Source organism: Sorex fumeus, unplaced genomic scaffold, assembly GCF_029834395.1.
Source record: "Sorex fumeus unplaced genomic scaffold, SorFum_2.1 ptg000037l, whole genome shotgun sequence".
Lineage (NCBI taxonomy): Eukaryota > Metazoa > Chordata > Mammalia > Eulipotyphla > Soricidae > Sorex > Sorex fumeus.
The window spans coordinates 27,595,832-27,611,265 of record NW_026606094.1 but is presented as its reverse complement, the minus strand read 5'-3'; the positions used below and the strand labels follow the sequence as shown (position 1 = coordinate 27,611,265).

Sequence of the window (15,434 nt, the reverse complement as noted above, 5' to 3'; positions counted from 1 at the left end):
AGAATTCTTACTGAAATAGTACTGGGGGTCATTCGTCCTCATTCCTAAAATATTAGTCTGACCAGCACTGTCACTATCGAAAATCCACGTAACATACATCCTTCTGTTATGATGGGCTTATGTCCTTAAATTCCAATTAATTAAAGCCCAAATTTCTGCTGCTTCACCTACATCAGCAATAGAACAAGCTATTTCCTAGATGAGTGTTTTTAATTTTGTTTTGGGGGGCCACAACTGGTGGTGTTCAGGGTGTATTCCTGGCCTGGCAGTCTCAGGGGACCAGATAGGCAGGCAGGAACCACACCTAGATTGGCTGCTTGTAAGGCAAGAGCCCTACTTACTGTATTACCACTCCAACACCCTGAGTGATATATACTTTGGTTTTTGGCTGTGATCAGGGCTTACTTCTGGTGGGCTCAAGGTACCATATGTGGTGCTGGGGAGTGAACCCAGGTCGGCCCCTGCACCAGCTCTATGCTGAGAGAGATCCTGGTAACAATGTCATTGTTATCACTGGAAGCACAAATGTGTAATTTCCCACATACCACAACCAACAGTGTATGGTTCCCAGCCAAGAGCATGAGCAAAGCAAACAAATGTGCAACCGTGATCACCAAAATATCAAAGAGAAGGAAATGAGGGAAGAAACTGACTGATATAAAACATTGAATAATTTCTGTTGTCTTGCTCATCATTTTCATGTTGCTGTTAACAACTAAACCAAGTTAATTTACACTTACCCAATCTAAAATCAAACGCTTCATCTTTCCCCAATAACCTGGCCTGCATACAACGGATAAGGCTGACCTGCACTGTCGCTTCCAATGACTCCTTTTTGCACCTTAGCCCCAACTAGCTCAGGCCCAAATATTCCCTAATATAAACAGTTATATCATCTTTAAAATCATTTCTCTCCACTATATCCAACTACTTGCATGCTTTCAGAGTAATCTCCCTTAAAGTGTACTTGTTGCTCAAAAATCTTTATATAAGAGCAGGAAAGAAAACTCAGGAGTCAGGGGCACAAGCAAGGTAGGTTTTGATGTCTGTCATGCATGTACCCTTAACTCCTGAGTTTGTTCTCTGGGGACCATATGTCATGTGTGTACCCCCAACCCCAGCCACCAAGTCCACCCTCACCCCACCGCCAAATACTGGATATAACTCTAGAGGTCCCTGAATACTTCCAGGTGCACCAAGCACCACCAGAAGGCTCTGGAGGGACCCAGCAGAGCTAGGCCCCCAAACAACCATTTGGATAATCCAGCTGACTATCACTGAGCTCTGGGACCCCCCTAAACACTGCCTGAGAGTCCTGTTACCACCTTCCACCCTAGCCTCCCCCCAGAAAATAACAAAAGCAGGCTTCTTGGCATTCCCTGGTTTCCATTTCCATCTGCATGTCTTAGCTTCTAATAGTCTCTCTATCTGAAATTCTTCTTCTTAGTTTTCTTCCATGATTCCCTAATCATTGTTTTTGATCCATGTGAAATGACATCACCTCGTGAGACTACACCAGATGCACCTTAGCCAGTACTCTGCATCTTGTGGCTATCACTAATCACAGTCTGGATGGCAGTATGTATAACTCTATTAAACTGAAATTCCCTTTGGTTAAGAAACATACTTGAGACATTTTTTAGGGGATATGGTGCCACCAGCAGGTCAATCTGTACCTGTGAGGCGAGTGCATCAGCAGCAGCCTGACAGCACCTTCAGACTTCCAGATACCCCAAAATTGCTGATGTGCCTTTGGCCAGACCCCAACAACATGGGGCAAAGTTTAGCAAGAAAGTAAGTGGCCAAAAGTTAGGTATGTGTAAGATACACCCACAAACCACCTCCCTCTCAGCTATATAATTGGAGGCATGGCCTCTCTGGTTCCTAATCAAACTGCTTAATAGCCATGATCCCAGAGATTCAAAAACAAATCTCGAAACCCAACGGCTTTTGGCAGAAATGCGTCCAGTCCCTGCAGTAGGTTACCAGCAATGGGCCACCCCAGGTGGGTATAGGTTTCATGCCTTGGCCTGTTCCTCCTGGCGGCCTGGTGGCCATCATCCTCCAGAGGCCACTGGACTGTCAGGTCTGGCCCCCAGTGACAAGACATGTGGGGCCTCACGGGATGGGGGTGGAGCCGGCCCTTTCCTCCCCGTGCCAATGAGACCCCGAGTCACCACCCACAAACAGCCTCCCTGGCTCCTGATCAAGCTGCTTAATGGCCATGATCCCAAGAGACTCAGAAACAAATCTTGAAACCCAGCGGCTTTTGACAGAAATGAGTCTGGACCCTGTAGTAGGCTACTGTCGCCGGGCCACCCCAGGGGCAAAAGGGTGCTATCCCTCCACCTGCTCTCCCTTGGCGGTTCGGTGGCTGCCATCCTCCATAGGCCATTGAACAGTCAGGTTTGGGCCTGTAGTGATCAGAAACTTGGGGCCTCATGGGATGGGGGTGGAGCCGGCCCTTTCCTCCCAACAAGACCCCAAGCCACCGCTCAAGAACTGCCTCTCTGGCTCTGATCAAGCTGCTTAATGGCCATGATTCCAGAGACTCAGGAACAAATCTTGGAACCCAGCAGGTTTGGGCACGAAATCCCTCCAGATTTAATTGTCAAAATTTTGGAATTTCAAAATCGCATGGCCATTACTGCAGCCACACGACATCATATGTTATTCATAACCAGCAATAGAAAACAAATTTTCTACTGTTGCCTTTTCGGCAGATCTGAGTGGTGGGGTAAAATCCCAAATAATAATGGTGGGTATGGTGTCAAAATATTGCATGTAATCAAAGTAGAGATAGAGTAATGAGGAAATAATCTGCCCTACAGGTAGGGGAAGGGTTTAGGATGAAGATATACTGCGGTTTTTGGTGGTAGAGATGGGCACTGGTGAAGGTACGGGTGTTTCATTGTATGACCGAGACTTAAACCCAAAAGTTTTGTAACTGCTCTCACGGTGATTCAATAAATAAAATTATAAAAAATGGGGAAAAAATAAATAAGTTGGAGTTCATGCACAATTCTATCAGCCTAATCAGTGGCTGAATAAATAGCAGTACTTCTACATTTAAAAAAAAAAAAGAAATTTTAAATTAAAAAAAAAATAAAAAGACTAAAAGAAAGACAGAAAAAAAACAACATTTTTTAATCCCAAAAAACCTCACCTGGGACTCAAAACAAATATAGATGGACTTTAAGCTAATACATAAGTCTTCAAATAAAATAGGATATAATTAAATTACTTACAATATATACAGTTTGATTCTTGAGATTCTCAGCTTTGGTTACTTGTTTAAACAAGCGAACAAAGTCATTAAGTGTTTCACAGGTTATTAGAGAAGAACGTTCTTCCTCTGGAGAACTAAGATGACTCAACTTGTTTAAAATTTGTTCCAAAAGTAGTCTTAAGGTAAAGCATTCAACACAATTCACATAGACATGCGGGAGCTGAAAACAAAAACCAGAAATTAAAAAAAAAAAAGAAAACAAGACACACAATGATGGTTCTGCTACATAAGATACCATTTTCCCCTCTAAACTTACCCGTAGGTTCTCTATCCTGCTGGGCCCTAGGAAGCTCGCCATCATCACTGCCACTGCATTGCACATACTGGCTGTGACTGGATTTTTCGGTCAATGGATAAATCAACGGGAGGTTTAAGGATAATGGTAAGAGGGAGAAGGGAGTAATTATTTGACTCACACTCCACTCTGCAGTAATCTGACCATAGATACGTTCTTCGTCAAAAGACCACAACACCAGTTGAACAATAAACCTTCATTTAAGGCTTTAGCTAGTGTGTGTGTGTGTGTGTGTGTGTGTGTGTGTGTGTGTGTGTTGGGGGGGAGGGGGCTGGTAATAGCTCCTTTCTGTAACCCATTCAGGTTCAGGAAATAAAGGCTCTCAGGACTTCACCATCCCCTACTAGCTCCCCAAACATTATATCACAACTGTTATAAAAGAATAGAATCCCTTTATTAAGAGAACTTCAATTATTTGAGTTTACAATTTGTCTCTTACAGGGATTCAAAGAAAATGTATTTCCTCTAATGATGCCTTTTTTGGCGAAGGTTTAGGCAATTGGGTCACACCCATTCTCAACAGTGCTTGGGAGACCACATACAGTACCAGGGATCAAACTGGGCTTAGCCACATGGAAAGCAAGGACTTTAATCCCTGTACTATCTCTTTAGCCCTTCTCTAACAAATTCTTATAAAGAAACCAAAGTACACATGACTGATAATTTTCTTAGTGGGGATTAATTTCACACTTAGAATTTTCAAAAAATAAATTTAATGATGAATAAACCTAGATTAAAAAAAAAAGTTTTAAGAGTTAGAACCTAAGGCCAGAGATCTATTATAGGAGTTAATATAAAGGTGCCTGTCCTGCAAGTGGCCAATCTAGGCCAATCCCAGGCACACGATCTCCCAAACATCACAGGGTGTAGTCCTCGAGACTACCAAGCACTGTCAGGGTAGGCTGGGTAATTCCTGGCACCGCACGGCCCTCTCAAAACTACATCCCTAGGCCCTTACAGTGAACACTGACCTGACCAGAGGAAGATTTCCAGGAGGGCCCCTGGACTTTCAGAGCACTTGAAAAAATAAATAAGAAACCATAGTAATCCTTCTATGAGAACTGAGAACTAGGTCTCATTTAGATAATCTTATAAAAATAGAATTGCAGAAATAACATGAAAACAAAAGCTTTCCTCACCAAGTAATCAATTCACAAAATGAAATCACAAAATAAACGCTGCTCATTCAGAAGGAAACTTGTGATATGCACCACAAATAACAAAATCTATAACTATCTTTAGTGGCATTCTATAGATCTTATCCAATCAAGCTTTTTCCCTCTCTCAGTAATGGCACTGTTAACTAAGGTTATATTATACTTCTTTAGGCAGTTTCACCCGCATTTACTGACCTCCTCCCATTCCTTTAAGAACCAGAGTTTCCAACATCTGTTTTTATAACAGACCTACCTACTGCTATTTGCAAGCTAACCATGAGTTTCAACACAATGGCAGCATATTCTACAAGTCTCTTTGTTTAATCTATGCCAAATAGTCAGGAAGTTATCTTTTACAATGATTATGCAACTACAAAAATTTTACCATGTTAGGGACCAGAGCTATAGTACAGCCAGGAAAGACACCTGCTTTTACATGGACAACACAGATTCGATCCCCAGCATCATATATGGTCCCTGAGCCCATTCAGGAATAATGCCTGTGCAAAGAGTCCTAAGTAAGCCCTAAGTGCAGCCAGGTGTGACCCAAAAACCAAACACCAAAAACTGACTTTCTGACAGAAATAATAATATTTCTGACAGAAATAATAATACAGGAGTTAAGACACTTGCTTGCATACAAACAACCCCATCCCCAGCATCATATACGATCCACCAAGCATAGAACTGGGAGTGAGGTATAAGCACTGAGGTCTATAGTCTAAATCCCCAAAAAGGACTCAAATGAACTAATGATGCCTTCTTAAAGTTATAGACTTGAAACATGCAAACAAAAATTGTCAGAAAATGTTTTATGTAAAAGATCTTCCTTTAGCAAAACATAAAAGCATAGGCTGGAATAATCAACCAGATCCTTCAAGTTCTAGAATTCCCTGAACAAAAATCAATTTAGATAAAGTTTAGGGTTATTCTTACCTCCAAATTTTTCAACAAAGTTTGTGTTACATAGGTCTTTCCACTAGCAGTATGTCCATAAATAAAAATGGAGGGAAAGCTGAAATGATGTCTCTAAGGGAGAAAAGACAAGTTTAAAAAAAAATTCTATTAAGTTATCACAATGAGACAGTTACAAAATTATTTATGATTAGGTTTCAGTCATATAATGTTCCAACAGCCATCCATCCACCAGTGTACGCTACCCATCACCAATGTCCCCAGTTTCCCTCCCACACCCCCCAAACCCAAAGGCAGGCACTCTATCTCTGTCTCTCCCTCTTTCCCTCCCTGTCTCTTCTCTCTCACTCCCTTTCTCTCCTTCTCTCTCTCAATCTCTCTCTCTCTCTCTCTCTCTCTGAAAGTCTGCATACACAAAAAAGAAAATAAATGTTCATCAAGTCTTGAGCAAGTTTTCTGTGGTAAAATATTCGGTCACTGTCACTGTCCTCCCATTGTTCATCGATTTGCTCGAGCGGACTCAGTAACATCTCCATTGGAGACTTTGTTGTTACTGTGTTTGGCATATCGAATACGCCAAGGGTAGCTTGCCAGGCTCTGCCGTGTGGGCGAGATACTCTCGGTAGCTTGCCGGGCTCTCCGAGAGGGGCAGAGGAATGGAACTCGGGTCGGCCATGTTGGCTGCGTGCAAGGCAAATGCCCTACCGCTGTGCTATGGCTCCAGCCCGGTAAAATATTCAATCCAAATTATTTCAACAGTGAGCATTCAGTGGAGTAAGTAAGTAAGTAAGTAAAGGCCCGCCCGTTGATCATCGATTTGCTCGAGCGGGCCCAGTAACGTCTCCATTGGAGACTTTGTTGTTACTGTGTCTGGCATATCAAATACTCTTGGTAGCTTGCCGGGCTCTCCGAGAGGGGCGGAGGAATCGAACTCAGGTCGGTCATGTGGATAAATTTCTTTAATTCAACTCTCAGCAACTTTCTAATCACTTGGTTCTTACTTAAACTCAATTCTTAACTTTCTGCAAAGAATTTCAATTTTCTAAGAGGCTGGAGCAAAAGTAGAGTGGGAGGGCACTTGCCTAGCACTTAAAGTCCCTCACACCCCACCAGGAATGACCCCGAAGCACAGAGCCAGGAGTAAGCCCTGACTCTGAGCACAGCTGGGTGTGGCTTGAAAACAAAACAAACAAGTTACCTCTGGGCCAAGCAGATAGCTGAGTGGGTGGGGCTAGTGAACCCCAGGGCTGATCCCTGGTACTTCATGGTTCCCCTTAGCACCACCAACCCAAGTACCAAGCCCAGGAGTAGACCCTGAACACTGACAGATATGGTATCACCCCACCTTCCCCCAACACCACCAATTCTGTCCCGAATTGGGCAGCTGGCCAAGAATATGAATAGTGAATTCCAATAATAATAATGATAATAATAATAATAATAAAGAAGCCAGCATCTAAAATTTCAAATACCTAGTGAAGATTACAAAGTTATTAGAATTGTGAGGAGAAGGTGCTTCTGGAAAGCACACTGGAAGTAAGAAAGAATGGTGGAAAGAAGGAAGGCCTTGTCCTGGCACTGAGGGAGAGGGACGGAGTCAGTCCAGGGCAGGGTTTTACAGGAATTGAAGAAACTAAAGGAAAAGCGATGGCAGTGCTATGGGAATCGTTTAGGCTGGCTGAGAGGAAGAGAGGAGGTCCCCACTGTGGTGACCAGACCTGGCGCATTTCTTTAGGTCTATCTCAGGCTAAAGGGGTCCCTGAACTACTCGTATTTGGCTAAACACCTTTGGAGTCCCTACTGCAGACAGCATTTGCCTCCCATCCCACAGTGGCTTCATCAGGTCCTCTTAATAAAGAGGGGAAAAACAATGGTCCAAGAGTTCAACACAGGCTTGTTGGGCAGCATTACTACTCAGACATTGTATTTCATTTTTATTTATTTATTTATTTAGTGTGGGGGCGGGGAAGGCCCACCTAGTGTTGTTCGGGGGCTACTCCTGGCCCTGTACTCAAGAATTATTCCTGGTGGTGCTTGGGGATCATATGGGGATTGGTGATCAAACCCAGGTCAAATGCATGCAAGGTAAGCACCCTACCCACTGTACTATCTCTCCAGTCTCTGTATTTCACATCTAAAGAGAAGCATAAAACATGCTTTTGGGAAAATGTACCAAGGTACAATGAAACTCCTTTTCTAGAATCTTGCCACAGTAGCCTGAATTTATTGTGTGGTTCTTTAACATCTCAAACAACATCTTTTCTACTGAACGAATCTCATTTTCACTGTATTTACTAAACTTGCACTGCTCTATTCTCTTATTTTTGTTAAGAAATAAATCTGCACTGTACTATACTTTTATTTTATTAAGGAACCAAAGTAATTTACAAAGATGTTCATAACAGAACTCCGGCATACAATGTTCCAACGGAATTCTACCACCAAGGTCAACCTCCCTCCACCAAGTGTTCCAAACTATGCACTGTTATTTAACCTTTCACCTTCACAAAGCCTAACTTACACAAACTGTAGCACAAGGTGGCACAGTGCCTGCCAGACAAGGTTGTCAGTAAACAGATACCTGACTCCTCCGAAATTGAAATGGGCACCAACTTTAAATTTAAAAAAAAAAAAAACCTGTTTTTTATTTTAAGAACTGTGAGCTACAAGTTATTAATAGCTGAGTTTTATGCATATAATATTTCAACACCAATCCCACCACCAGTGCCTACTCCCCTCCACCGGTGTTCCCATATTCCATTCCCACCCTAGGCTCCTGCACCCTATCCCTAGGGGCCTGTCAATTTGACAGGCATATTACAAAGTTCTAGGGCTGGAGTGATAGCACAGCGGTAGGGCGTTTGCCTTGCACGCAGCCAACGTGGCCGACCCGAGTTCGATTCCTCCGCCCCTCTCGGAGAGCCCGGCAAGCTACCGAGAGTATCTCGCCTGTAGGCAGGGCCTGGCAAGCGCCCCGTGACGTATTCGATATGCCAAACACAGTAACAACAAGGGCCCGCTCCAGCAAATCGATGATCAACTGGAGGGCCTTTACTTTACTTACTTTATTACAAAGTTCCACTGACTGCAGCTTAGATCTCATGCTTTCAGCTTTGAGTCTGTTTTAGATATGTTGCTATACCCATCTCACCAGTATAACTGAAGCCCTGTGACCCCGGCTCACCCATTACTTCCCGTTCCTTCTTAAAACCAACTTTTTAAGGCTCTCTGCATCTCCAACATACCTCGTCCCTTTTTTTTCCCGCAGGAAAGTGCTGTTCACGCAAACAAACACGGACTGCGGTGAGTGACAAGAAGAGTGTCTTGCTCACCCCAAAGACTGCTCAACTCTACTATAAACCAATATTCTGTTATAAGCGCAACAGAATTGGTGGCAGTGATCTGGGGTAGGGGATGGGGGGGTTAGAGGTACCAACTAGAGCACCAGAACTGAAGGTGCTCTAGAGCAGGAAGGAGACAGCTTCTTGGACACCAAGTTCAGGGCTACTGGGCAAATGTAACCAAGAGCAGTCACTGAGCTCAGACTGCAGTCACAGTCCGGGTCTCCAAAGGAGGTTTTTTTGTGGGGGTCGGGGAGTAGTTTCCATAAATGTTTGCATTAACCCCCCAGGCTACTCAACTGCCACCCAGGATTTCTAACTGGATGAAAGCACTCCAGCTTTCACCAGAAGGGGTGAGAGAGGTGGGGAGAGAACCCTCAACTCTTCTCATCTACTTTCCTTACAGGTTAAGATCCAGGTGGAAATAGCAGCTCTGAAGCAAAAAAAAAAAAAACAACAAAAAAAAACAAACAAAAAAAAAACCAACAAGCCTTACCCCAAGCGGCCAGAACAGAGCAAGCAACAATCGAAACAGACCAAGTTTGCTGTGGGTAAACGCATGAGTCCCCTTAACGGTGGTCACCAACCAAAGATTTCCCCCGTCTACTCTTTTCTGAAAGGGGGTCCCTGCGGGCCGCCAGGGAAAAAAAGAGGTCCCCAATCGGGGTCTTCCAGCCCGGGAAGCCGGGGCGAGGAAAAGCACCGAGGTTTGGCCCCGGCAGCCCTGCCTGGCCCGGGTCTTGCAGAGTGGCCCGTGCAAATTGCCCAGTGCTATGTGGCTCTCGCACCCGTGCAAACCCCGCGGGTGCGGATATCCCCGCATCCCGGAACGTCGTTCGGGGCACTTTGCCTTGAAAAGGTCCAACCACAAGTTCCTCAGGCTGCCACTCCCCCTACACACACAAAAAGGAATCGATACCTCGCTCACCGACCCCCCCAACCCGGCTCCACACACGATTGCGGGACCAGGTCACCAGAGCCCGGCAAATGTTCCCAAGAGCTGCGTGACCGTACCTCTCCGAACAGGGCCTGCAAGGTGGACACCTGAGACTCGCGGCAGAGCACCAGTCTCTCCGAGTGAGACATCGTGGCGGGGCCCGTCAGTGGGCAGCGCAGTCCCCCGGCCAAGCGTGGATCCAACACCTGCACGATTCCGCTCCCGCCAGATCGGCTCCCGCCGGAAACCAGGCTCCCGGGGCGAGGGGCGGAGCCGAGCGAGCCCGGGCGTCGCCGTGACGTCATCACGCGGCGCGCCCCGCCCCAGCCGCCAGCGCCCGGAAGTGCTGGGTTCACGCTAGTATATGAGCGTTGAGGTAACGGTTTGCAGGCCTTACGGTCTGTAAGGTGACTTCTGGTAGAGAATCTTTCCTTTCTTCTTTTTTAATTAATTTTTTATTGTATTGAATCACCGTGAGATAGAGCATTATAAAGCTGTTCATGATTGGGTTTCAGTCATACGATGTTCCAACACCCATCCCTCCACCAGAGTGAATTTTCCAGCGCTAGTGTCCCCAGTTTTTCTCCTGCCACCTCCCAAGATCACCCCCCACCCAAGCCTGCTTCAGTGGCAGGCACGTCTCCTCTCTCTTTCTCTCTCTCTCATTTTAGGCATTATGGTTTGCAATACAGATACTGAAAGGTTATCATGCATATCCCTTTACCTACTTTCAACACTAAAGAACTTATAATTTTCAAAGAGCGAGAGAGAAGAGAGAGGAGAGAGAGAGAGAGAGAGAGAGAGAGAGAGAGAGAGAGAGAGAGAGAGAGAGAGAGAACCTGCTAGACAACGGGAGAGGTGCGCTCAGAAGGGAAATGGGGACATTGGTGGTAGAAAATGTATACTGGTGGAGGAATGAGGGTTGGAACATCCTATGACTGAAATCCAATCATGAACAGCTTTGCAACTGTGTTCATGGTTTCAGAACTGTTTTAATTTAAAAATTTACCTCCCTCAAAAAAATAAATAAGTTAACCTCTTGCAGTTGGTGTTGGGATCTTTGACCACAGCTACTTCCATCCAAAGGAACAAACACATGGGCAAGCAAAAAGGGACTGGGGAAAGCTGAGTTGCCTCTAGATAGGTCCAGTAGACCCAGATTGTGGCTCCAATTTTCCCACTCCAATGCCCCAAATATTGAAGTGACTGGGGTTTTGCCCTGTACCCCACAGAGAGCACATGCACCCAATCCCGACCTTCTTACAGAGACCAGTCAGGGCCGACTGAGAGAACCTATATGATCAAAAGATGAGTCTGCTCCAGAAGCAGATCTCAGAGAACTCTGGTCTCTAACATTATGCAAAGAAGCAGTAATGCGTGTAGATTTCTCTGACTTGAAGATTTGGGGAGGGGGGAGAGGACCAGAAATGAAATAATAAGGATCAGATTTACTAATTCAGTTGTGCAGTATAAAATTTCTAGGAGAGACTGAATTTTATCTTTAGTACCCAAGGGAAGGTTGCAATACTAAAATGTGAAATGTCTCCAACATAACCACATAAAGATGTTCCGTGAATTTCAGCCCCCACCTACCTCCCTTCAAAAAAAAAATAAAAGCAAATCAAAAAACGTGTAGACTAACATCTCTCCATAGCCCAAAGGTTGAAAATCACTGTGTTTTTATGTTACATGGTGAATGGGGGTTGCTGATGCAAGACCTGGAGGTAGGGAGACAAGATGGAGTCAGAGCTGGGAATTTGAGAGTTGCTGGTTGCTAATCCCAGGAATGGAGGCAGTGCTTCTAGATAATGGAAAGGGGTAAAAATAGATTCTTGCCCAGAGACTTCAGAAAAGACTGCTACCCTGCTGAAGCTTTGCTTAGCCCAATGCAATTACATTTTAATATCTGTCCTCCAGAAGCATCAAAATTTTGTGTGTGGTCTGTTAGCACAGGGGAAAAAATGCAACATCTTTTATATTAAGGTTCATTATACTCCGATACTGCATATACACTCCACTGAATAAATATTCATATGGTTTAGTTTTCATAATTATGTTTGAAACAGTTGAGAGATATGTGATTCTAAAGATAATGATAATACTGATTTCAGGAGAGGATAATACAATAGGATGTTAAATAGAACATTTACTTAATATTATGGAACAATTTGATTAAAATTACCTAAAAATTTTAATGATAGAAATCCAAGAGGAGTTGGCAAATTCTTTACCATAGCAGGAGATTTTAACTATCTAAATTACTATTAGGCTAAGTAAGCTAAAATTTTTTCGACCTTTTTTTAAATTAATTTTTTCAATTCTGGTTTTTTTTTAATGAATCACCATGAGATACAGTTACGGACTTACAATTTTTTGTAGGTATGTTTCAGTCATACAATGATTAAGTACCTATGCCTCAATCAGTGCCCATTCTCCACCACTAGTGTTCCCAGTTTTCCTCCCACCACCCCCTTATTCTCCCACTTCCCCTCAAATTCCCATCCCTTTAACTATATCTCTCTCTCCTTTGGGGTGTTATGGTTTGCAATATAGGTACTAAGTGGACATATTTTTTGGTCCATAATTTACTTGGTTCTTTCGATTCCTCTTTGAGAGACCCGAATAGTGTTCTCATCCTGTTTTCGTAGGGTCCAGGTCTCTGAGGCATATGTTAATGCAGGAAGAATAGTGGAATCAAAGAGATGTGCTCGTAGCTGGAGGTTCTTTGTCCTTTTAGTTATTTCTTCAATGCTCTTGAAGGCATTCCAAGCCGCTCTCTTCCTCCTGCGCAACTCAGGTGCCAGGTCATTCATCATGTTGATTTCTCGACCTAGGTATATATAACTGTTGCATTCGGAGATGGTGGTTCTGTTGAGAGCGAATGGAGCGTCAGGAACAAGGCTGTTTCTCATAAACATTGTCTTCGTAAGATTCAGCTGTAGTCCGACCTTTCCACATTCACGGTCAAAGTCGTTCAGCATTTGTGCTGCTTGGTTGATGTTTGGTGTTATTAGAACGATGTCATCAGCAAAGCGGAGGTGGTGTAGTTGCCGACCATCTATCTTCACTCCCATGTTTTCCCATTCCAGCCGTCGCATGATGTTCTCAAGGGTGGCACTGAAGAGTTTTGGTGAAATGGTATCACCCTGCCGAACCCCTCTCTTGATATGGATGATTACTTCTTTGTAGAATGGTGAGATCTTGGTAGTGAATCCGCAATAGAGCTCACGAAGGATCCTGATGTATTGAGTTTGTACGCCCTGATTGGCTAGGGCTTCTATGACCGCTTCCGTCTCAACAGAATCAAAGGCCTTCTTTAAATCAATGAACGTTAGACAGAGTGGCATCTTGAACTCCCGAGATACCTCAATGAGCTTGGTTACTGTGTGGATATGGTCGATGGTACTGAATCCTTTTCGAATCCAGCTTGTTCACATGGTTGTCCTTCATCTAGTGTTCTGCTAATCCTATTCAGGATGACTCGAGTGAATAGTTTGTAGATGACAGACAATAGGCAGATTGGGCGATAGTTGCCAATGTCGTGGATGTCTCCTTTCTTGTATAGTAGTATAGTCTTGCTGGTTTTCCATTGGGATGGAACCTTGCATTCAGACAGGTAGCGTGTGAAGAGTCGAGCCAATGTATTGATGAGTACTGATGGTAAGTTCTTCAGGTGTTCAGGTCTGATCTTGTCTGGGCCAGGTGCTCTTTGTTTCTTTACAGACGAGATGGCATGTTGGATTTCGGAAGGGAGAACATTGGGAACGACATATCCATCATGTGGTATGTGGTATGTGGGCAAGTGGATGTGGCTATTAAAGAGATCTGAGTAGAAGTCATGAATAATCTTCTCCATTGCCCTTCTGGAAGATGTGATAGATCCATCATGATGTCGGAGGGCAGTCATCTTGGTTTTGTAGTTGGTGAAGGACAGGCGGGCATTACAAATGTTTTTTCCAGCTTCTGCTGCATCTACCAGTACTGCTGCTCTCCTGTTTTTGAGGTCATCCTTGATGGCTTCTCTGCACTGTTTTGCCAGTTCGGACGTTTGCTTGTGGTTGCCTGAGGCACGTGCCAAGCCACGTTGGCGAATAAGTTCAAGAGTGTTCGAAGAAAGACGGTTTTTTGTGGTTATCTCTCTCTTGGCATTCCTTGCACAATCATGGAGGTGCTGAATCATTCGATCGTATTCCTCATCAATGTTGTCAATGACGGCATCTTCCCATGTTGCCGCAACAGAGCCAAAGAGTTCCCAGTTGGTGGTTGTTCTGGGAGTCCTCTTCTTATGCTTGCAATATCACGATTCACTCAAATGAGAGATAGAATCCGGAGTTCTGATCTTCGTCAACGCTCAAGAATCAGGGACGCTGTCTCATTTGCCAAGACATCAAAAATCAGATGGGCTGGACACGTAATGAGGTTTACAGACAACCGCTGGACTAGAGCCATTACTGATTGGATTCCACGAGACATCAAAAGATCACGTGGACGCCCACCTATAAGATGGTCAGACTTCTTCGTCAAGACCCTAAATGATCGGTTTGAGGCTCTACATGTTCCTAAAACGAACAGATACCATTGGGCTACGCTAGCACGCAACCGGGATGAATGGAGACGTTACTGGCACCCGCTCGAATAAATCGATGAATAACGGGGATTAAGTGATTAAGTGATTAATTTACTTGGTGGTCCCTTCTCTATCCCATCTGCCTTTTCCCTCAGCACGTGAGGCTGGCTTCTAAGCCGTGGAACAATCCTCTCCTGGCCCTTATCTCTACTATCCTTGGGTGTCAGTCTCATATTATGTTATTTCATATTCCACAAACGAGTGCGGTCCTTCTATGTCTGTCCCTCTCTCTCTGACTCATTTCACTTAGCATGATACTCTCCATGTAGATCCACTTATATACGAATTTCATGATTTTATCTTTTCTAACAGCTGTGTAGTATTTCATTGTGTAAATGTACCAAAGTTTCTTTTTTTAAAAAATTTTATTGAATCACCATGAGATAGTTACAAGTTTTCATGCTGGGTTACAAGCACACAATGATCAAACACCCATCCCTCCACCGGTGCACATTACCCACCACCAACATTCCTGGCATACCCCCCTTTCCCATCCTCCCCCTGCCACCATGGCAGACATTATTCCCCATAATCTCTCTACTTTGGGGCATTATAGTTTGCAATACAAACACCAAGAATTCATCATGTTTGATCCTTTACCTACTTTCTGCACACATCTCTCATCCCGACCGATTCCTCCAACCATCATTTTCTTAGTGATCCCTTCTTTATTCCATCTGCCTTCTCCCCTTTGTTCCTGAGGCAGGCTTCCAGCTATGGAGCAATCTACCTGTCCTGTGTATCTAATATTCTTAGGTGTCAGCTTCATGTTATGTTTTATACTCCACAAATGAGTGCAGTCCTTCTATGTCTGTCCCTCTCTTTCTGACTCATTTCACTTAGCATGATACTCCCAGTATCTATCCATTTATA

The 15,434-nt window shown here is 44.1% G+C and overlaps 1 protein-coding gene across 3 annotated transcripts in view; it reads right to left on the bottom strand.

The window, feature by feature from the left end:
• The window catches only part of ORC5 (origin recognition complex subunit 5), a 76,818-nt gene extending 66,690 nt beyond the window's left edge, over window positions 1-10,128 (bottom strand). For 2 of the 3 annotated variants that reach the window (XM_056118246.1, XM_056118247.1), the window contains exons 1-3: window positions 10,012-10,128; window positions 5,678-5,770; window positions 3,249-3,449 (exon numbers count right to left, since the gene is read on the bottom strand). In XM_056118246.1, the coding sequence (XP_055974221.1) occupies window positions 3,249-3,449; window positions 5,678-5,770; window positions 10,012-10,083 (366 nt within the window). In that variant the 5' untranslated portion in view covers window positions 10,084-10,128. The remainder of the gene's footprint in view (window positions 1-3,248; window positions 3,450-5,677; window positions 5,771-10,011) is intronic. The other variant, XM_056118248.1, reaches the window with a different exon arrangement.
• Between the last annotated feature and the right edge of the window lie 5,306 nt (window positions 10,129-15,434).